Source organism: Ahaetulla prasina, chromosome 1, assembly GCF_028640845.1.
Source record: "Ahaetulla prasina isolate Xishuangbanna chromosome 1, ASM2864084v1, whole genome shotgun sequence".
Taxonomy (NCBI): Eukaryota; Metazoa; Chordata; class Lepidosauria; order Squamata; family Colubridae; genus Ahaetulla; species Ahaetulla prasina.
In genome coordinates this window covers 29,171,120-29,192,669 of record NC_080539.1, presented here as the reverse complement: position 1 = coordinate 29,192,669, position 21,550 = coordinate 29,171,120, and the positions used below count along the sequence as shown (strand labels likewise).

General features: G+C 44.5%; 1 protein-coding gene across 1 annotated transcript; it reads right to left on the bottom strand.

Annotated features, from left to right (window-relative positions):
- Positions 1-4,633: 4,633 nt before the first annotated feature.
- Positions 4,634-21,311, bottom strand: LOC131188936 (uncharacterized). The gene is made up of 7 exons (XM_058164622.1): positions 21,236-21,311; positions 20,720-20,890; positions 13,961-14,182; positions 13,622-13,760; positions 12,602-12,744; positions 12,228-12,280; positions 4,634-6,412 (listed from the first exon to the last, which is right to left on the bottom strand). Exons 3-7 carry the CDS (start codon positions 14,167-14,169, stop codon positions 5,625-5,627), a joined length of 1,332 nt encoding a protein of 443 aa, XP_058020605.1. The 5' UTR covers positions 14,170-14,182; positions 20,720-20,890; positions 21,236-21,311; the 3' UTR covers positions 4,634-5,624.
- Positions 21,312-21,550: the final 239 nt, after the last annotated feature.

The following is a 21,550-nucleotide window of genomic DNA, read 5'->3' as shown; positions in this document are numbered from 1 at the left end:
AGACTTTAGGAGAAACCCTTCCATACTTCCACCTCTCACAATACTAGACAACACAGTATCAACAGTAGAAACCTTCAAATTTCTAGGTTCCATCATATCGCAAGATCTAAAATGGACAGCTAATATCAAAAACATCATCAAAAAAGGACAACAAAGAATGTTCTTTCTGTGCCAACTCAGGAAGCTCAAACTGCCCAAGAAGCTGCTGATTCAGTTCTACAGAGGAATTATTGAGTCTGTCATTTGCACCTCTATAACTGTCTGGTTCGGTTCTGCAACCCAACAAGAAAGACACAGACATTAGAGGATAATTAGAACTGCAGAAAAAATAATTGCTACCAACCTGCCTTCCATTGAGGACCTGTATACTGCACGAATCAAGAAGAGGGCCGTGAAAATATTTGCAGATCCCTCGCATCCTGACATAAACTGTTTCAACTCCTACCCTCAAAACGACCCTATAGAGCATTGCACACCAGAACAACTATACACAAGAATAGTTTTTCCCAAGGCCATCACTCTGCTAAACAAATAATTCCTCAACACTGTCAGACTATTTACTGAATCTGCACTACTATTAATCTTCATAGTTCCCATCACCAATCTCTTTCCACTTATGACTGTATGACTATAACTTGTTGCTGGCAATCCTTATGATTTATATTGATATATTGACCATCAATTGTGTTGTAAATGTTGTACCTTGATGAACGTATCTTTTCTTTTATGTACACTGAGAGCATATGCACCAAGACAAATTCCTTCTGTGTCCAATCACACTTGGCCAATAAAAAAGAATTCTATTCTAACCAGTGGGAGGCTCTGCCCACCGACCCCAACGTCATCAGGAAGATTCTGTGCATGCACAGAAGTTTCTGTGCATGTGCAGAAGCCGTGTGCATGTGCAGAAGCACGTGTGCACACTCTCACTTTGTTCACACACACACATGGCCCCATTGCGAACCAGTAGTAATGGTAAGTACAACCCACCCCTACCAGTACATGTCTTGACTGAAGTCATTGGAATAATAAAAACCTTAAAATTCTTCTTTTTTATCTTCCACTTGAGATATGAACCTGGATGTCAAATTTAAAAGTATGGTCGAAGGCACACAATGGCTTCAAAATTAAAAAAAAATATAATATTTATTTTATTTATTTATTTATTTAATCATATTTATATACCGCCCTATCTCCCGAAGGACTCAGGGCGGTTCACAGGCGCTTAAAAACACATAAATACAGAATAAAACAATTAAAAAACTTATTTTAAAGCCCGTTAATTAAAATATACAAATAAAACCCAATTAAAACCCATAAATTTAAAATCTAGCTCAGTCCTGCACAATCAAATAAGTATGTTTTAAGCCCGCGGCGGAAGGTCCGAAGGTCCGGAAGCTGACGGAGTCCGGGGTAGTTCTGCTCCAAAGGGTGGAGCCCCCACAGAGAAGGCCCTTCCCTGGGCGCGCCAGACGACATTGCCTCGCTGACGGCACCCTGAGGAGACCCTCTGTGAGAGCGCACGGGTCGGTGAGAGGTATTCGGTAGCAGTAGGCGGTCCCAGAATAACCCGCCCAATGCCATGGAGCGCTTTAAAGGTGGTCACCAAGACCTTGAAGCGCACCCGAAGGCCACAGGTAGCCAGTGCAGTCTGCGCAGGATGGGTGTTATCACGGGAGCCACGAGGCTCCATCTATCACCCGCGCAGCCGCATTCTGACTAACTGCAGCCTCGGATGCCCTTCAAGGGAGCCCCATGTAGAGAGCATTGCAGTAATCCAGGCGAGGCGTCACGAGTGCGTGAGTGACCGTGCATAGGGCATCCCGGTCCAGAAAGGCGCAACTGGCGTACCAGGCGAACCTGGTAGAACGCTCTCCTGGAGACGGCCGTCAAATGGTCTTCTAGAGACAGCCGTCCAGGAGGACGCTAAGTTGCGGACCCTCTCCATCGGGGCCAATGACTCGCCACCGATGGTCAGCCGCGATTAAGCTGACTCACCGGGATGCCGGCATCCACAGCCACTCTGTCTTGGCGGGATTGAGCTTGAGCCTGTTTCTCCCCATCCAGACCCGCACGGCCTCCAGACACCGGGACAGCACTTCGATAGCTTGCTGGGGTGGTCCGGTGTAGACAGCTGGGTGTCATCCGCATACAGCTGGTACTTCACACCGAAACCACTGATGATCTCACCCAGCGGCTTCATGTAGATGTTAAACAGAAGGCGAGAGGATCGATCGGCACCCACAAGTGAGGCGCCAGCCGACCTCTGCCCCCCTGTCAACACAGACTGCGACCGGTCGGAGAGATAGGAGGAGAACCACCGATAAACGGTGCCTCCCACTCCCAATCCCTCCAACCGGCGCAGCAGGATACCATGGTCGATGGTATCGAAAGCCGCTGAGAGGTCTAATAGGGAACTAGAGAAGGGCTGGAGCTTTTAAATCAAGGATACACAATTGTTGGGTTGAGGGAAAAGTTGAGAACATATAATGGATACACACAGCAGTTGCTTTGAGGTTTCTCCATTTGCAAAAATAGCTGCTTGTAATGGGCACAGTTTGTAAACTCCTCTTCACCAAAAGCCAGGGGAGATCTATAGACTGCTTTCTGGCATTACTGTGGAACCCAGTGTTGTGCCAAAGAAATGTATGGATGTTTTCAGGTAAGTCAACAGCAGCTGCCAAAAAAGCCAACACAGTTCTATGCTGCATAAACAGAGGGATAGAATCAAGATCACGTGAAGTGTTAATACCACTTTATAATGCCTTGGTAAGGCCACACTTGGAATATTGCATTCAGTTTTGGTTGCCACAATGTAAAAAAGATGTGGAGACTCTAGAAAGAGTGCAGAGAAGAGCAACAAAGATGATTAGGGGACTGGAAGCTTAAACATATTAAAAGAAAATGGTTCCTGAAACTGGGTACGTCTAGTCTGATGAAAAGAAGGACTAGAGGAGACATGATAGCAGTCTTCCAATATCCCACTTCTGCCACAAAGAAGAGGGAGTCAAACTATTCTCCAAAGCACCTGAGGGCAGAACAAGAAGCAATGGGTGGAATCTAATCAAGGAGAGAAGCAACTTAGAACTAAGGAGAAATTTCCTGACAGAACAATTAATAAGCGGAACAACTTGCCTGCAAAAGTTGTGAATGCTCCAACACTGGAAATTTTTAAGAAAATGTTGGATAACCATTTGTTTGAAATGGTGTAGGGTTTCCTGCCTGGGCAGGGGGTTAGACTAGAAGACCTCCAAGGTCCCTTTCAACTCTGTTATTATTATTACTATTATTATAAAGTCATTAGGCATGAAGGATAATTTACTTTTTAGTTGTCATTTTGCATTTGTGTGCATGCATGCACACAAACAAATGCAGACATGGAATGAAATAGTGACTCTCATTATGGCCACAATAGTGCTGCCTATATATTTACGTCAGTGTTTCTCCTCTTTGACAGCTTTAAGATGTGAGGACTTCAATTCCCAAAATTCTCCAGCCAGAAAAGAGTTTTGGGAGTTGAAGTTAATACATCTTACAATTGCTAAGGTTGAGAAACACTGTGTTAAGTATTCAAAAAATGGCAGCACCTGGCTGGTCTCATCCAAAGTGGGAAATGAAACAGGGCCAGGTCTTGTTAATACATGGGTAGACGATCACCAGGGAATTCTAGGACTATACATTATGAACTGGAAATGGGACAAACGTCCTAGCAGATGACAATAGAAAAGCAACTCCACATTTTGAGTCAAAAGCTAATTAGGGACCAGGGCTCAAGCATAATACAAAAGACACTTGACTTTTTTTAATATTGCCACTGATGTTCTTTCTCTTTTCTTCGTACAGGATAAACAACCTTGTGCACGCATGAAAGCAAAAGACAAGTTTCACAAACGCTCAGATAATGTTTGTATTTGTACACTGGCTTAATGAAGTCTGTTAAAAGATCTTGGAGCTTAAACTGCATAACATTGCTAAGCTTGGCTGTTGTGAAACCATTAATTTTACATGGCTTACCATGGTATAGAAAGCCTGCACATGTGGTTAGTTTACAGTTTGGTACTGTTTGGTGCAAATCCAGAAACGAATCAGTTCAGTAACCAAGAACTTGTGTGAACCTAGCCCAGATATATTTTTCTCTTTTTTTTAATTAAAAGTATTCTGTAATGGCTCTAAGGCAGTGGTAGTCAACCTGGTCCCTACTGCCCACTAGTGGGCATTCCAGCTTTCATGGTGGGCGGTAGGGGTTTTGTCCGATACTGAAGCACTTTCCTTTTTTTTAATTTAATTGACTTTTTAAAAAAAATTCATAGCATTATTTAAAAACATTTTCATTAGGTTTTCATAAAATTCCCCATGACAATTTAAATTTCTGAAAATATACTATTTGTATCACCTAAATTTAGTTCACGTTACGTAAGTGAAACTAAATGGCGCTATAGTGCGACTGCAAACAAAAGAGCCTCATCTCAGAATAGCTTGTGTATCTCCCCCCAACCACCCAGCTGTAACAGACAAGTAGAGCTGGTAACCGGCGCCCCCCCCCCAACCCCAATCCACCATGCGCAAGAGGCATGCACAGACGACGATACACAGCGCATTACTGTGAAACCGGTGGGCAGTTGGAAAATTTTACTACTAACAGAGATACAAAAGTGGGCGGTAGGTATAAAAAAGTTGACTATTCCTGCTCTAAGGTCTTTTGAAGCAGGAATTGGTTAAAATATGAAATCCATTCATTTCAGATAGATTTACAATTTTGGTTTATTTTTTGTCTCCTCGATTGGACATCACCAGAAGAAGTTTCTAGCTCCCAAATTAAAACACTGCTGTGAATTTCCATTCATTTCTTTCAAAGACACCGTACATATAGTGCAAATATAAGAAAACAGATTGGTATAAAACACTATGATCTGCCTCTTCCCTCCTAAGCTTCCTCTCTCTATGTTGAACCAAAAGATTATGGCTTACTGGATTTTTTCCCCCTCATTGGAATCAGGTTCTCATTTTTAATTATTTACACGATGCACAAAGGGCAATATTTTCTGGACTGTGATAAGCAGTGTAGATTATAAAGTGTGATGCACAGTCCAAAAGAGTTGTTAATTAAGGAAACCTGGCTTTCTAGCTTTGCCCAGTCACAAAAACACACCAGAAAGCTTGGCCTGGACACTGTAGTTAGAGGTTAAAATACGGTACTAATCAAAACTGGGATTGGTTAGCTGTGCACAGTTGCAGTTTTCCTCCTTTTTTTTTTAACATGCCGCTGGGTGGATGCTCCTAAACTAGGTTGTCACTTAGCTTTGTCAGTTTGTTAGTTTGGTCACAGAGAACCACATAGACAGACCAACTGCTGTTGTTTTTTTATAAAATCTGGTTTAGGATTTAGCGTGTTGTGTGAATCTAGCCCCCCCCTTTCTTTTACAGATGGAACAAACATTATTTTCTTCTTTTTATGATCTGCTTCAAGTTTCTTGCCTGTATTTCAATGATGCCGTGGGAGGACTTGGTTCTTTCTCTATCTCACCCAGCAATTCTTGTCCTAACTCCTGCTGACTGCAGTTGGGCCTTAGAAGGAGAGCCACACAGATGAAGAGAGAAGGAGGCCATGTGGGGACGAATGGACCTTATTTTGCATTGCCAGTCTTTATGCAATTCTCACCCCAATCCTCCACCAACTCCCAAGCACTTGGGCCCAATAGCCGATAGTTTCTGCTACGATAGGTGCTCACATTGCAAAGACGGCTAATGTGGGTATCTTCATAAATTTGTTGGACAACAGGTGGCACAGGTGGGAATCCAGCAAGGTGAGCTAGGTCCTCCATATACCTCCACTGCTGTTCCCTCATCTTCAGGAAGTACCGAGCCAAGCCTCCATTCTTCAAATGTAGTCTCAGCTGTCTTTGGACTTCAGCCTCCATGTCAGCCACAGAAGGGAGAGAACAGCGCCCACTTAGCACAGCCAGTGCAAAGAGCACCTGGCAGTAGAAGTGTGGGAAAGGACAGATCAGCTGACAAAGGCCGATCAAGAAAAGTGACGGATGCTGGGGGGGCAGTAAATGCTGGTACAGGGGCCCCACTCCATAATCTGTCTCTTGTAAGCCCAATTGGGCCAAGTCCAAGAAGGGGAAGCTGTACTTGTAGCCTGTACAGAGAATCAAGACATCAGCTGGCATCTTGGAACCATCTGTGAATACCACTGTCTTTTGCCTCACCTTCAGAAGTGGGGGCACCTGTATCACATTCTTGGGCAGCCCGCACACATGTTGCCTTTTATGGCTGAGCATTACTTGAGCAGCTACATTGGAGAGTTGCAAGGCCAGGTCAACTCCTGATGGACCAGCGCCTACCAGCACTACAGATTGGTTGGCAAAGGGCTCTGGATAGCGATAAGAGTGGCTGTGTAGAAGACGACCTGGGGGGAGAGAGAGAGAGAGAGAGAGATAGATAATGATGGCAAGGCAAGCAATAGCTTCCACCTCATCACAGGCATTCTTGCAGAGATTACAACACATATCCAACATATGTGCCTATTGCTCTTTCTCCATGTAGTGGTATGTGGGGGGAATGACCCTGGGAGACAAGAGGAACAGCCCAAAGACTAGCCAATTGCCACACAAAAGGTATCTCAGCCCACAGAAGGAAAAGGGGCAAGGGAAGCATCTCAGAAGGGACCCTCCCTAGTTTTCTGGAAAGTAGCAGTTAAAAGAAGGGAGCAGAGGTTTCAGACTTGCAAGACTGTTACTCTAAGCTTACAATAAAGCACTTCTTGTCTGGGCTATCTCAAAAGGCTGGCAGTCAGTATTCTACTTTCCTCTTGCCTGGACTTTTTTTGCTCATTTGCCTTACCTGCTGGTGCCTTTGGTGAGGTGGTGCATGGTGAAAGTAACTTTGCTCACTTGGTCTCTTTAGAACAGAAGGGCAGAAACCAGAAACAAATAACTCTGCAACCCCCACCCCACCCCCTGCAAAATAGGGAGGTTCTGACTTCCTTCACAAGACCTGCTTAACTTGACTACTGAATTAACCCTTTCTCTGGGTCTGCCAACTATAAATGAGGACCCAGATTGTTGGGGGCAATATGCTGACTCTATAAACTGCTTAGAGAGGGCTGTAAACAGGGGTGAAATCTACTTAACTTCCCTACCGGCTCGAAAGTGTGTGCGCAGACCTTCCGTGCATGCGCAAAAACCTGCACATGTGCAGAAGGTAAAAAAACACATTAAAACCAGGAAGTAATGACACCTGGAATGGGTGGGCGGAGCTTTGCTCCACCATCGCTACCAGTTCGCCGAACTACCGTCTTGTTGAGGTGGTTTGGGATGACTTTGTGGCTCTCGAGGATGTGGACAGGTTGCTGGGGAGGTTACATGCAACTACATGTTTACTGGACCCGTGTCCCTCCTGGTTAGTGCTGGCTACTCAGGAAGTGACATGAGGCTGGCTCCGGGGAATTATAAATGCTTCATTGTTGGAAGGGGTTTTCCCCGCTGCCTTGAAAGAGGCAGTGGTGAGACCCCTCCTCAAGAAGCCTTCCCTGGATCCAGCTATTTTGGGGAATTACCGTCCAGTCTCCAACCTTCGCTTTGTTGCGAAGGTTGTAGAGAGTGTGGTTGCATGGCAGCTTCCCCAGTACCTGGATGAAGCTACCTATCTAGACCCGTTCCAGTCCGGCTTCCGGCCCGGTTACAGTACGGAGACAGCTTTGGTCGCGTTGGTGGATGACCTCTGGAGGGCCAGGGATAGGGGTTGTTCCTCTGCCCTGGTCCTATTAGATCTCTCAGCGGCTTTTGATACCATCGACCATGGTATCTTGCTGCAGCGGTTGGGGAGTTTGGGAGTGGGAGGCACCGTTTATCGGTGGTTCTCCTCCTATCTCCACCTGCATGAGACGGTAGTTGACAGGGGCAGAGATCGTCGCAGGCGCCTTACTTGTGGGGTGCCTCAGGGTCGATTCTCTCGCCTCCTGTTCAACATCTATATGAAGCCGCTGGGTGAGGTCATCAGTGGTTTCGGGTGAGTTACCATCTGTCGCTGATGATACTCAGCTGTACTTTTCCACCCCGGACCACCCACAGCTGTCAGTGCTGTCCTGGTGCTTGGAAGCCGTGCGGGTCTGGATGGGGAGAAACAGACTCAAGCTCAATCCCTCCAAGGCAGGTGGCTGTGGATGCGGCACCGTACAGTCAGCTGCAACCGCGGCTGACTGTTGGGGGCGAGTTATTGGCCCCAATGAAAAGGGTGCGCAACTTGGGTGTCCTCCTGGATGGGCGGCTGTCATTTGATGATCATCTGGCGGACGTCTCCAGGAGGGCCTTTTACCAAGTACGCTTGGTCCGCCAGTTGCACCCCTTCCTTAACCGGGATGCCTTATGCATGGTCACTCACGCTCTGGTTACATCTCGTTTGGACTATTGCAATGCTCTCTACATGGGGCTGCCCTTGAGGTGCACCCTGAGGCTGCAGCTAGTCCAGAATGCAGCCTTGTGGTAATGAGGAGCCACTCGTTGCTCTCATGTAACACCACTACTACGCAGTCTGCACTGGCTTCCTGTGGTCTTTCGGGTGCGCTTTAAGATTTTGGTTATCACCTTTAAAGCGCTCCATGGCTTAGGGCCCGGGTACTTACGGGACCGCCTACTGTTACCTCATGCCTCCCACCGACCCGTACGCTCACACAGAGAGGGTCTTCTCAGGGTGCCGTCCGCCAAACAATGTTGGCTGGCGGTCCCCAGGGGCAGGGCCTTCTCTGTTGGAGCTCCTACGCTTTGGAACGAACTTCCCCCTGGTTTACGCCAAGTGCCTGATCTTCGGACTTTTTGCCGTGAGCTAAAAACACATTTATTTATCCAAGCGGGACTGGATTAAAAGTTTTACCGAATTTTAATTGGGGTTTGTTATTAATTTTTTAGGTAATGGGGTTTTAACATTTTAATTGTAATTTTAAATTTAGGCCTATTTAAATAAGTTTTTTAATTAATGTTTTTACCTTGTATGATATTTGTATTTTATCAGGCTGTAAACTGCCCTGAGTCCTTCGGGAGATAGGGCGGTATAAAAATTTGATTAAATAAATAAATAAATAAATAAATAAATACCGGCCACAATTGCTACCGGATCGTGCGATCCAGTCTAATCCGGTAGCATTTCACCCCTGGCTGTAAAGCACTATGAAGCAATATATAAGTCTAAGCGCTATTGTTATAGAGTCACCAAATAAATTGAATTTGCACTCGATGCCAAACCACAAAAAACTCAGGTTAGCAGTAATTAAATATCTGTCTCTTGTAAGCCCAACTGGGCCAAGTCCAAGAAGGGGAAGCTGTACTTGTAGCCTGTACAGAGAATCAAGACATCAGCTGGCATCTTGGAACCATCTGTGAATACCACTGTCTTTTGCCTCACCTTCAGAAGTGCGGGCACCTGTATCACATTCTTGGGCAGCCCGCACACATGTTGCCTTTTATGGCTGAGCATTACTTGAGCAGCTACATTGGAGAGTTGCAAGGCCAGGTCAACTCCTGATGGACCAGCGCCTACCAGCACTACAGATTGGTTGGCAAAGGGCTCTGGATAGCGATAAGAGTGGCTGTGTAGAAGACGGCCTGGGGGGTGGGGAGAGAGAGAGAGAGAGAGAGAGAGAGAGAGATAATGATGGCAAGGCAAGCAATAGCTTCCACCTCATCACAGGCATTCTTGCAGAGATTACAACACATATCCAACATATGTGCCTATTGCTCTTTCTCCATGTAGTGGTATGTGGGGGGAATGACCCTGGGAGACAAGAGGAACAGCCCAAAGACTAGCCAATTGCCACACAAAAGGTATCTCAGCCCACAGAAGGAAAAGGGGCAAGGGAAGCATCTCAGAAGGGACCCTCCCTAGTTTTCTGGAAAGTAGCAGTTAAAAGAAGGGAGCAGTGGTTTCAGACTTGCAAAACTGTTACTCTAAGCTTACAATAAAGCACTTCTTGTCTGGGCTATCTCAAAAGGCTGGCAGTCAGTATTCTACTTTCCTCTTGCCTGGACTTTTTTGCTCATTTGCCTTACCTGCTGGTGCCTTTGATGAGGTGGTGCATGGTGAAAATAACTTTGCTCACTTGGTCTCTTTAGAACAGAAGGGCAGAAACCAGAAACAAATAACTCTGCAACCCCACCTCCCCTGCAAAATAGGGAGGTTCTGACTTCCTTCACAAGACCTGCTTAACTTGACTACTGAATTAACCCTTTCTCTGGGTCTGCCAACTATAAATGAGGACCCAGATTGTTGGGGACAATATGCTGACTCTATAAACTGCTTAGAGAGGGCTGGAAACAGGGGTGAAATCTACTTACCTTCCCTACCGGCTCGAAAGTGCACACGCCCTGTGTGTGCAGACCTTCCGTGCATGCGCAAAAACCTGCACATGTGCAGAAGGTAAAAAAACACATTACTTCCTGGTTAAAACCAGGAAGTAATGACACTTGGGATGGGTGGGCGGAGCTTTGCTCCACCATCGCTACCAGTTCACCGAACTACCGGCCACAATTGCTACCGGTTCGTGCGATCCAGTCCAATCCAGTAGTATTTCACCCCTGGCTGTAAAGCACTATGAAGCAATATATAAGTCTAAGCGCTATTGTTATAGAGTCACCAAATAAATTGAATTTGCACTCGATGCCAAACCACAAAAAACTCAGGTTAGCAGTAATTAAATATCTGGGTTTGACTCTGTTGGCTATAAGATACAGGTTATGGGTTGTGCAAAGATATCTTTGTCTGATCTTGTTAAATTAATGCAGCCTATATTAATTCTAACTTCTTCTTATTATGCCCTTTGGATACTTGGATACTATCAGCAGGGGTTCCCAAACTTGGCAGCTTTAAGACTTGTGGACTTCAACTCCCAGAATTCTCCAGCTAGAGTAACTTGCTGGAGAATTCTGGGAGTTGAAGTCCACAAGTCTTAAAGCTTCCAAGTTTGAAGACCTCGGGTATATAGGAACTTTCTTCCCTTGAAGTGTTCCTCCTGGCCTATTCCCAGAACTTAAGTAAGCTCTGTGCACTGCCTCTGGAGCATTGTATTCAATTTTTGGAACCTAAACAGCTTTCATTGAATGAAATTTCCTTCTCTTGGTTCTTGCTTTTGAAATCCAAGTCTGGTCAAATGCCTGTGGCACTGCCAGGAGGCATTGAGATACAACAAGAATGAGGGGTTACTGCTTGCTGTTTTGTTGCAAACATAGAATTTAATGCTTTCCATTAAAGGGAAAGGGAGCAGTTTTTGTTTCTTTACTTATTCTTTTATAAATGAGCTATTCAACTAAGTAACAATTCTGAAGTAGAAACTTTACATTCTCTGCATTCATTCAGGCAGGGCAGCTTATGGTAACAATGTATAAAAAAGTATTATGTAGTCATAATAAATTTAAAACAATTTTAAGATAAGGATGGCATTTTTAAAAGGGTTGTCTGGTGTAACTTGGCACTGCAACAAAAAAAAACCCAAACAAACTGATCACACACACACAAAAATCCATGATCAAAGCATGAATATGCAAAGTAGAACTAAGTTCATGGAATTGGCTGCTTAAGACATAAGGGAGGCCACTGGCTTATCAAGCACATTCATGACAGATACATGTATTATTGGCTATTAGGCACTGGGCTGTGCTACATGAAACATCAACATTTAGAGGCAGCTTAAGTCTAAACCAGGGGTCCCCAACCTTGGCAACTTTAAGCCTGGAGGACTTCAACTCCCAGAATTCCCCAGCTAGCAAAGCTGGCTGAGGAATTTTGGGAGTTGAAGTCCACCAGGCTTAAAGTTGCCAAGGTTGGGGACCCCTGGTCTAAACAACAGTGGTAAGGGAACAACATTAGAAAAAAAGGCCACTGCCTTTTTGTTCTGGTTGAGTATTTTCCAGGAGCCCCTGATTGGACAATGTAATAAGTAAATTGTCTTTCAAATAAGTCTCTAGAGTCTAGAACAGGGGTCTCCAACCTTGGCAACTTTAAGTCTTGTGGACTTCAACTCCCAGAGTTCCTCAGCCAGCAAAGCAAAGCTGGCTGAGGAACTCTGGGAGTTGAAGTCCACAAGTCTTAAAGTTGCCAAGGTTGGAGACTCCTGCTCTAGAGTATTTCAATTGATTGGATGATGGGGAAATAAAATGCTGGACCTGATAGTTTTAGCCTGATCCAGCCACAGGTTCACCCTTGTCTCTAAAGGGTAAGGAAGGTTTAAAGCTTACCTTGGAAAGTGTCCAACCCAGGAATGGGAGGTATAAATGGGACAGCGTAATGGCTGCAGAAATAAAACTATTAGCACGGAGGTTGAAGAACAGAGACATGTCAAGCATTAGAGCGTATTCCCCTTTTTTTACTTGATTTACAAAAGCATCAGATGAATTTGCCTGGTCTTTCATTCATTCTAACATGATTTTGCTAACCTAATCATGAGATTAGTCATCTACACTCTGCACTCTCTCTTTGAATTTTCACCTCCCCAGAAAGCAACAACAATAACAGCAGTAACTTCACACATGGAAGTTAAACTTAGAAACAACTACTTTATTGCACCTTCTCTTCTTATCAAGAGCACCATCCCAGCTCAACTAGGACTCACCCAGTGCAGACCATGATGGCATCAAAGTGCTCTGTGACTTGCCGAGTCAATTCTGGGTGCTGCACTGTTGCCATGATTTCCCAGCCACCTGGGTTGCCTCCATCCCTCTGGACAGGCCTGACCTCCTCCACTTGCCATTGGAACTGGTGGAGCAAAATGGAAGAGAACAGATGAGTTCCAGAAACCAGCTAGCTCTGGTCTGTAAGCGGTGATTATTCTGCAGCAAAACAATGGTGTAGTGGTGAAAGTGTTAGGCCAGAAACCATGACACTGTGACTTATATGCCTCCCTTTGACATCAAAGCCAGCTGGGTGACTTTGGTCCATTTACTCTCTTTCACCCCAGTCCATTTCAGAGGGTTGTTATTGTTGGGAAAAATGGAAGGCAGGAGTATTAAATATGTTTGCTATCATAAGTTGACTCTCTCTCTCTCTCTCTCCTCTCTTCCATCCATATTTATCTATCTCAGGATAACAATAATAATTTCAGCTCCTTGGGAAGGGTTTGATAAGTATATAAAAATGCCAAATCCCTTCTAAACATCTGGCTGATGGTGTGATCAATCCAGAGGTGGGTTTCAGCAGGTTCTGACCAGTTCTGGAGAACCGGTAGCGGAAATATTCAGTAGTTCAGAGAACCGGTAGTAAAAATTCTGACTGGCTCTGCCCCCATCTATTCTCTGCCTTCCAAGTCCCAGCTGATCGGGAGGAAATGGGAACTTTAGACTATCCTTCCCCTGGTATGGGGTGGGAATAGAGATTTTACAGTCTCCTTCCCCTGCCACGCCCACCAAGCCACACCCACAGAACCGGTAGTAAAAAAAATTGAAACCCACTACTGGTTCAACCATAATAATTATATAAACAGATGCAGCATTTACTCTGTATTGCATTGAACGATCAAGAAGCAAACCTTGGCAACTTACTGTGCTCCCGTTTCTCCCGCCCCCCCGCAGGGAGCATGTGCCTATTTTTGCTCTCCCTGCCACTCCCTGCTGCAAAAAGCCCCATCATCTCTCACCCTGATATGATCACAGACTCCAGAGTGCTCTGCATAGCTTTCCAGGTAGGCCAGAACATCCGAGTGGTGCAGGAATGAAGGCAGTGATGGGTCAAAGGGGAAATCTGGAAAGGCCATGGATTCCTTGGGCAGGTTGGTCCTAAGAGCAGAAGCAGGATAAAGCACCTTTTCTGCACTGTGTTCCACTCCTCTCCCCTGCTCAGACTCCTTTCTTTTTTTTTGTATTTAAAGAATAGCTGTCTGAGGCCTCCTCCTATGCTTTCTAATACACTGGGTAGACATTGGCATAAAGAGCCCATCCCGAAGCCCAGGGAAGCTGCCGCGCCCTTGAGTGATTACCTGAGGTCACGGTACATGCTGGAATGGATTGCTCTTCCCATGGCATCTTCTTCCTCTTCTGTGTAAATCCAGGTGCCTCCCAAGCGATCCGAGGACTCAAATACCGCGGGTGGAGCAAAAGTCTCAGAAGAGGCAAGGATGTGCCGGGCGGCACACAGTCCTGCCGCTCCTGCCCCAATTACTGCCACACGCAGTTTTGTTGGCACCATTTTGCAAAAGGGTCTGCAGGGGTAAAGTAGAAGATACCTACCATAAGCATTGCAAATGAGCCCTCCAGTGCTGTTGATTGAAGAAGCCTGGATGGGCAGGCTTCCCTTTGACTCCAGGGGATGACAGAACAGTTACCCACCACACTCAAAGTCCAAAAGATCACCATTGGAATAACTGGTTTTGGCAAAACTTGGGGCTTTAGAGAGTAATTTGTTAAGTATTAACCGGAAGGGAGAAATAGATGAGATATTTGAGCATAGGATAGAAAGAGGTGATATTCCCAGAAAGAGACAAGATCTCAAACCATGGAGCCAGGGGTGAAATCCAGCAGGTTCTGGAGAACCGGTAGCAAAAATTTTGAGTTCGGTGAACCAGCAAATACCACCTGTGGCTGGCTCCAGAGTGGGGTGGGAATGGGGATTTTGCAGTATCCTTCCCCTACCATGCCCACCAAGCCTTGCCACACCCACCAAGCCACACCCAGAGAACTGGTAGTAAAAAAATTGGGATTTCACCACTGCATGGAACCCTACACCCAACTCTATTGCTATTCCTGAGACAACAATCATTTCGAATTATTGGAAAATACAATATGCGGGGACCAGAGATTTGCTTGGTTGTATTTAACTAAAATGTAATAAACTCAGAATTCTCTGTCAGGTGTATGTAATAAAAACTAAGGAAAAAGAAGAGTCTGTTTCATAACAGGCCTTGAGATTTTCTATAAAACAAATAGAATTAGTCTGGGCTAGAAATACTGTAGTGTTTCTAGGAATGAGTATCGGCACTTAATCTTAGAAAGATACACAAAAAAAGCATCGTTCTAATAGCTCCATTGCTGTGGCTGATGCTCAGCTGATGAAAAGCACATCCAAAATGCTTCAGAACTTGAGAGAGGAACAGAAGGAAGGGAAAAGGAGAGGAAGAAAGGGAGGGGAAATAAGGGTAGGAGAGAAGGTTAGAAAGGGAGGAAGAAGGGAGGAGTGGGGGAAAGGAAAGGGAGGAGAGAAGGGGAAGGCGAGGAGGAAAGAAGAAAGTAGAAGAGGATAGAAGAAGGGAGGGAAGGGAAAGAGAGGAAAAGGAGAAGAAGGATTATTGTAAAATAAGGGAGATGGAATGTTAGAAGAGCAACCCCAAGTATACTCAATTTTTTTAGGATGAAGAATGAACTAATATGAAAGTTAAAAGAGAATATGTATGATTAACAATGGATAAGAGACTGTACATTTAAGACATGTTTATGAGAAATATTTTTTTTAAAAAAATTCAAAAATAAAATGCTTCAGAACTTCACCTCTGAATATACATTTATATGTATAAACTGTGTCTCCTCCAACAGGTAACTCTTTCCACTTATGACTGTATGACTATAACTTGTTGCTGGCAATCCTTATGATTTATATTGATATATTGACCATCAATTGTGTTGTAAATGTTGTACCTTGATGAACGTATCTTTTCTTTTATGTACACTGAGAGCATATGCACCAAGACAAATTCCTTGTGTGTCCAATCACACTTGGCCAATAAAATTCTATTCTATTCTATTCTATTCTATTCTATTCTATTCTATTCTATTCTATTCTATTCTATTCTATTCTAACTGTTCTTTTAGAGTTGTAGGAATAAGAGTTGCCTCCAATCCCCTCCACCTAGCATTACCATTGGCCTTTGTACCTTGTTTCTGAAAGGGACAAGCCAACATGGTGATGATTAATTAGTTATCTTGTGGATTAACTGGATGTGCCTTGTCATGTTTTACTTGCTTTCCTCTTTGACATTATTCTTTTCCTCTCCCCTTTGACTTTGTTCTTTTCACCAATAAAACTGCAAGGGAAAAACTGGGAAAAGATCATAGAGCAAGACATTGGGGAAAAAGATAAATCTTACGCTCGTTACCTCCCGCTTGGATTATTGTAATGCTCTCTACATGGGGCTCCCCTTGAGGTGCACCCGGAGGCTTCAGTTAGTCCAGAATGCAGCTGCGCGGGTGATAGAGGGAGCTCCGCGTAGCTCCCATATAACACCACTCCTGCGCAGACTGCATTGGCTACCTGTGGTCTTTCGGGTGCACTTTAAGGTTTTGGTTACTACCTTTAAAGCGCTCCATGGCTTAGGGCCTGGGTACTTACGGGACCGCCTGCTGTTACCTCATGCCTCCCACCGACCCGTACGCTCACACAGAGAGGGACTTCTCAGGGTGCCGTCCGCCAAGCAATGTCGGCTGGCGGCCCCCAGGGGAAGATCCTTCTCTGTGGGGGTTCCTACCTTCTGGAACGAACTTCCCCCAGGTTTACACCAAATACCTGATCTTCGGACCTTCCGCTGCGAATTGAAAACACACTTATTTATTCACGCAGGGCTGGCTTAAATTTTATTGGCTTTAAATTTTTATTATTAATTTTTAATGGGTTTTAGTTTTATATGTCCCAAAGTTTTAGGCCAATTATGTAATAAGTTTTTTAATTCATATTTTAATTGTATATTGCACTGTTTGTTTTACCTTGGCTGTACACCGCCCTGAGTCCTTTGGGAGAAGGGCGGTATAAAAATCGAATAAATAATAATAATAATAATAATAATAATAATAATAATAATAATAATAATAATAATAATAATAATAATAATAATAATAATAAAAAAATTAACCTCTGGAAGCAGTTTATAGTTGCAATATATGAATTCCTCCATTCAAAGCATTGATCTTTGGAACACTGTGTAGGCAGTGAGAAATCAAATAAGCCCTTACAGCTGCTTTTGAGTGTTTCCAGGTTTGCTGGCTGGGGAATTCTGGGAGTTGAAATCTACGCATCTTCAAGCTGCCAAGGCTGAGAAACACTGGCTTAGGCCAAGCCTCGAGTTCTTCATCCCACTAAGGTGGGATGGCATTCTCCTGCTTTGCTTAACCTCGCCTGTCTCTCCCTCCTGAAGAGTTCGGGTTCCATGCCAGCACTAATATTGTCCATATTGAGCTCCTTCTCCTTGTAAGCTTTACAAGGACTCATCCTTTTGCTTATTTCCCCAAATATCATTGAAATGAACAGCGCAATAATCTCTGGCTGAGTTTGCACAACATTCATGACTGGCTCAGTGAAAGACCTTACAGTGGCAATTACACAGTAAGGTAAGGTTAATTACTGTTAATTTTGATTAGCTTTAGGGTGACTCAGTCTATTGTGCAAACTCTGTCTATCTAGTTAATTTATGTTTCAACATGTCAGCTCAGAAAATGAATTACTTCAGTAGCTAATTTAAGCATAATGTATAAGCCCATCTGTGATGACACATGACCAACTTTGATAATTTGATCTTTGGCAATGACTGACAATTAGAGTTTCCATAATATTAGAATGGGATGCGGTGGCTCAGTGGCACTGACACTGAGCTTGTCGATTGAAAGGTCGGCAGTTCAGCAGTTTGAATCCCTAGTGCTGCGTAACAGGGTGAGCTCCCATTACTTATCCCAGTTTCTGTCAACCTAGCAGTTCGAAAGCACATAAAAAATGCAAGTAGAAAAATAGGGACCACCTTTGGTGGGAAGGTAACAGCGTTCCATGCATCTTCGGCATTTAGTCATGCCAGCCACATGACCACGGAGACGTCTTTGGACAGCGCTGGCTCTTTGGCTTTGAAATGGAGATGAGCACCGCCCCCTAGAGTCGGGAACGACTAGCACATATGTGCGAGGGGAACCTTTACCTTTACCTTAATATTAGCTTATCATTTTTTTGCCTGGAACAGCTCTTTGCAAGCTCAGAACTAATTTCTTTTTAATCAAAGGGATATATCGATTGGCTGGGCTAAGAAGTACAGGTAGTCCTCGACTTACGTTCACAATAGAGCCCAAAATTTTGGTTGCTAAGTGAACTGAAAAACTCATTTGTTATGTGAGTTTTGCTCCATTTGACAACCTTTCTTGCCACAATTGTTAAGTGAATCACTGCAGTTGTTAATTTAGTAACAACTAAATTAGGGACCTTGGAGGTCTTCTAATCAAACTCCCTGCTTAGGCAGGAAACCCTAGACCACTTCAGACAAATGGTTATCCAATCTCTTCTTAAAAACTTCCATTGTTGGAATATTTACATCTTCTGGACGCAAGTTGTTCCACGATGCTGCAATGTAAGTGTGAAAAATGGTTCTAGGTCCCTTTTTTCAGCACTGTTGTAAGTTTGAACGATCATTAAATGAACTGTTGTAAGTCAAGGACTGGCTGTATATGCTTGGCCTTTGGCAGCTGAAGTCCAGCAACAATAGCCTCAAAGCAAAAGTGCTTCTCTTTAAGAACAGATGCAGAGAGGAGAGAAGGTGAGACCAGTGTGTTCCCCTGTAACTGGTTCTGAGAGTTACAGATTTTGAGAGCTGGACAGCCAGCAACTACAACGCATTCTGGATGATATAGCTTGGGAGGCTGCCCTTCAGACTAAATTCAACTGTCTATGAGCTGTATGAATCACCTCCTTTGAACAATCCCATATCCCCAGTCTCTCACCAGACTGATTCTGTGAAACTCTGTCCTGCTGGAAAATCTTCAGTGAGTTCCTGCAACTTGGTTAAAACAGTTAGGATCAGCGCATTATGTGATTCAGGTGTCATGTATCACATCATGTAGCTCACTGCTTTGGACAGACCATGTGCTGCGGCAGTGGTGAGAAACTGCAAAATCTCCATTCCCACCCCGCTCTGGGGCCAGCCAGAGTTGGTATTTGCCAGTTCTCCGAACTACTCAAAATTTCCGCTACCGGTTCTCCAGAACCTGTCAGAACCTGCTGGATTTCACCCCTGCACTGCAGATACAGCAATTGCATTTATTAACCCAGGATTAGAATGCTTGTCAAGGCAGCCTTCAAATTAGACACGAGGGACATCGATCAGGATCACTGACAATTTGGTAGAATTGTTCATTCCAGTTGAAACTAAACTCCCAACAGTTCTCTGGTGCCAGTCCTTTCCAACTTGTTATCAAAACAAGGACGGCCGCCCCAACAGAGGGACAGCGTGGAGGAAACCCCAGTAATGAATCAGGAGTATTTCATGAGAAAAATTTTGCACTCTTCTGTACACAGTAGAATTCCCTATGCTACTGGGCTCAAAATTCTTGGTTTGGATAAATTAGAACTGTGTCACTTGCAGTCAGACCTAGGTACTGCATACAAAATTATACGTAGTAATGCTTTGCCTGTAAATGATTTTTTTTTTGTTTTAATCACAATAATACGTGCACGAACAACTGCTTTAAACTCCATGTAAATCGTTCTAAACTTGATTGTAAAAAATATGATTTCTGTAATAAAGTTGTCAAAGTCTGGAATGCTCCACCTGATCCAGTTGTCTCAGTTTCAGTCACAAATTAACTTCCATGGACATTACTTCATACTTAAGTGGTCAGTAGAGTCTGTTCTGTTCTGTCTAACTGTCTGGTTTGGTTCTGCAACCCAACAAGACAGACACAGACTTCAGAAGATAATTAGAACTGCAGAAAAAACAATTGCTACCAACCTGCCTTCCATTGAGGACCTGTATACTGCACGAGTCAAAAATAGAGCTGTGAAAAAATTTACAAACCCCTCATATCCTGGACACAAACTGTTTCAACTCCTACCCTCAAAACGATGCTATAGAGCACTGACACCAGAACAACTAGACACAAGAACAGTTTCTTCCCGAATGCCATCACTCTGCTAAACAAGTAATTCCCACAACATTGTCAAACTATTACTAAATCTACACTATTAATCTTCTCATCGTTCCCATCACCCATCTCCTTCCACTTATGACTGTAACTTTGTTGCTTGTATCCTTACTATTTATATTGATATTGTTTCCCGATTGCTTATTTGTACCCTATGACTATCATTAAATGTTGTACCTTAGAATTATTGATGAACGTATCTTTTCTTTTATGTACACTGAGAGCATTTGCACCAAGACAAATTCCTTGTGTGTCCAATCCCACTTGGCCAATTAAAAAAAAAATTCTATTCTATTCTAATTCTATTCTAGAAGGGGTGTGCATAAGTGCACTAATGTGCCTATCCTCCCTGACATTGTATTTTTTTCTTCTTGTTCTCGTTTTGGCTTGACAAATCCTAATAAATAAATAAAATAAAAATAATAAATAAATAAATAAATGAGTGGGCCAGCAGCCAAACGTTTTGCAAAGTCCCACGTTTAGCTGCCCGAGCGAGAGTCTCAAGGTCCAGAATGACACTCTGACAGGTGTGTGGTAGCATCTGGCCCACCCAACTCCTCCAGTGATTCATTAGGGCAGGGGTCTCCGACCTTGGCAACTTTAAGCCTGGCGGACTTCAACTCCCAGACTCCCCCAGCCAGCAAAGCTGGCTGGGGAATTCTGGGAGTTGAAGTCCGCCAGGCTTAAAGTTGCCAAGGTCGGAGACCCCTGCATTAGGGGGCTTCCTCCAGGGCTGGGAACTTTTCGATGCCTGCAGCGCAAACCAAGGTGGGCAGGTTTGCCCTTCTGTTTTGTGTGCAAGCCCGCGCGATTCTTCAGCTGTCGTCGCCGCCGCCCCCAAAAGCGGAAACACTCACCGCCTGTAGCCCGGTCACAGCAGCTCGAGTCTCCCTCAGTCCCTGGTTGGCGGAGGGACACAGCTCAACGCGGACAGAGCCTTCGCTCCTCCGGCCCAGAAGGGAGGAGGCGGGGTAGCAGCAACAACTGCAGGGTCTTCCTGGCGGCTGCTTTGGGTCTCTCTCCACGCTCTACCAAGGGAGGGCGGGAAAGGAAAAGCGGCCAATTATAGGGCAAGGCAAAGGGCAGCGCTGCCCCTCTTCCGAGGACCAACCTCCGCCCTTCCAAAGCCAGCCCCTGCCTTGGCCCAGGGAGACAGAACGGCTGCCAGACTGTGAACTGGCTGAAGGGATCCCCGAGAGAATCCTTTGGCTGCCCCCTCAGCTCCTACCAAGACATGGGTTAGCCCCCGTAAAAAGTTATTCTCTTTCCCCTGAAACATTCGTTGCTTGGAAAAGAGATCTAACCTTGCTTTAAACTAGCCTTGCTTTACACACCAGGCTAGAAACCAAGAGACCCGTGAGTTCGAGTCTCACCTTAGTCATGAAAGCCAGCTGGGTGACCTTGCTGGACCAGTCATTCTCTCTCAGCTCCATTCACCTCCCAGGGTTGTCATTGGGAAAATAGGAGGAAGGTATGTTATGTTCACCACCTTGCGAAAGTAATAAAGCAGGGGTGTGCAAACTTGGCCATTTTAAGATTTGTGGACTTCAACTCCCAGAATTGAAAGCTAGCTGAGGAATTCTGGGAATTGAAGTCCACAAGTCTTAAAGTTGCCAAGTTTGCACACCCTTGTAATAAAGGGATACAAATAAATAAATATATGTATACATAAATTGATGTGCATCAGG

What these genes read in the sequence shown, in the direction of transcription:
- LOC131188936 (XM_058164622.1), bottom strand. Translation starts at nt 14,169, where the DNA reads ATGGTGCCAACAAAACTGCGTGTGGCAGTAATTGGGGCAGGAGCGGCA. An exon ending in AGCATGTACCGTGACCTCAG is followed by an intron (nt 13,761 to 13,960) that starts GTAATCACTCAA and finishes TTCTGCTCTTAG; the next exon opens with GACCAACCTGCCCAAGGAAT. An exon ending in TGGGTTGGACACTTTCCAAG is followed by an intron (nt 6,413 to 12,227) that starts GTAAGCTTTAAA and finishes CTCTCCCCCCAG; the next exon opens with GTCGTCTTCTACACAGCCAC.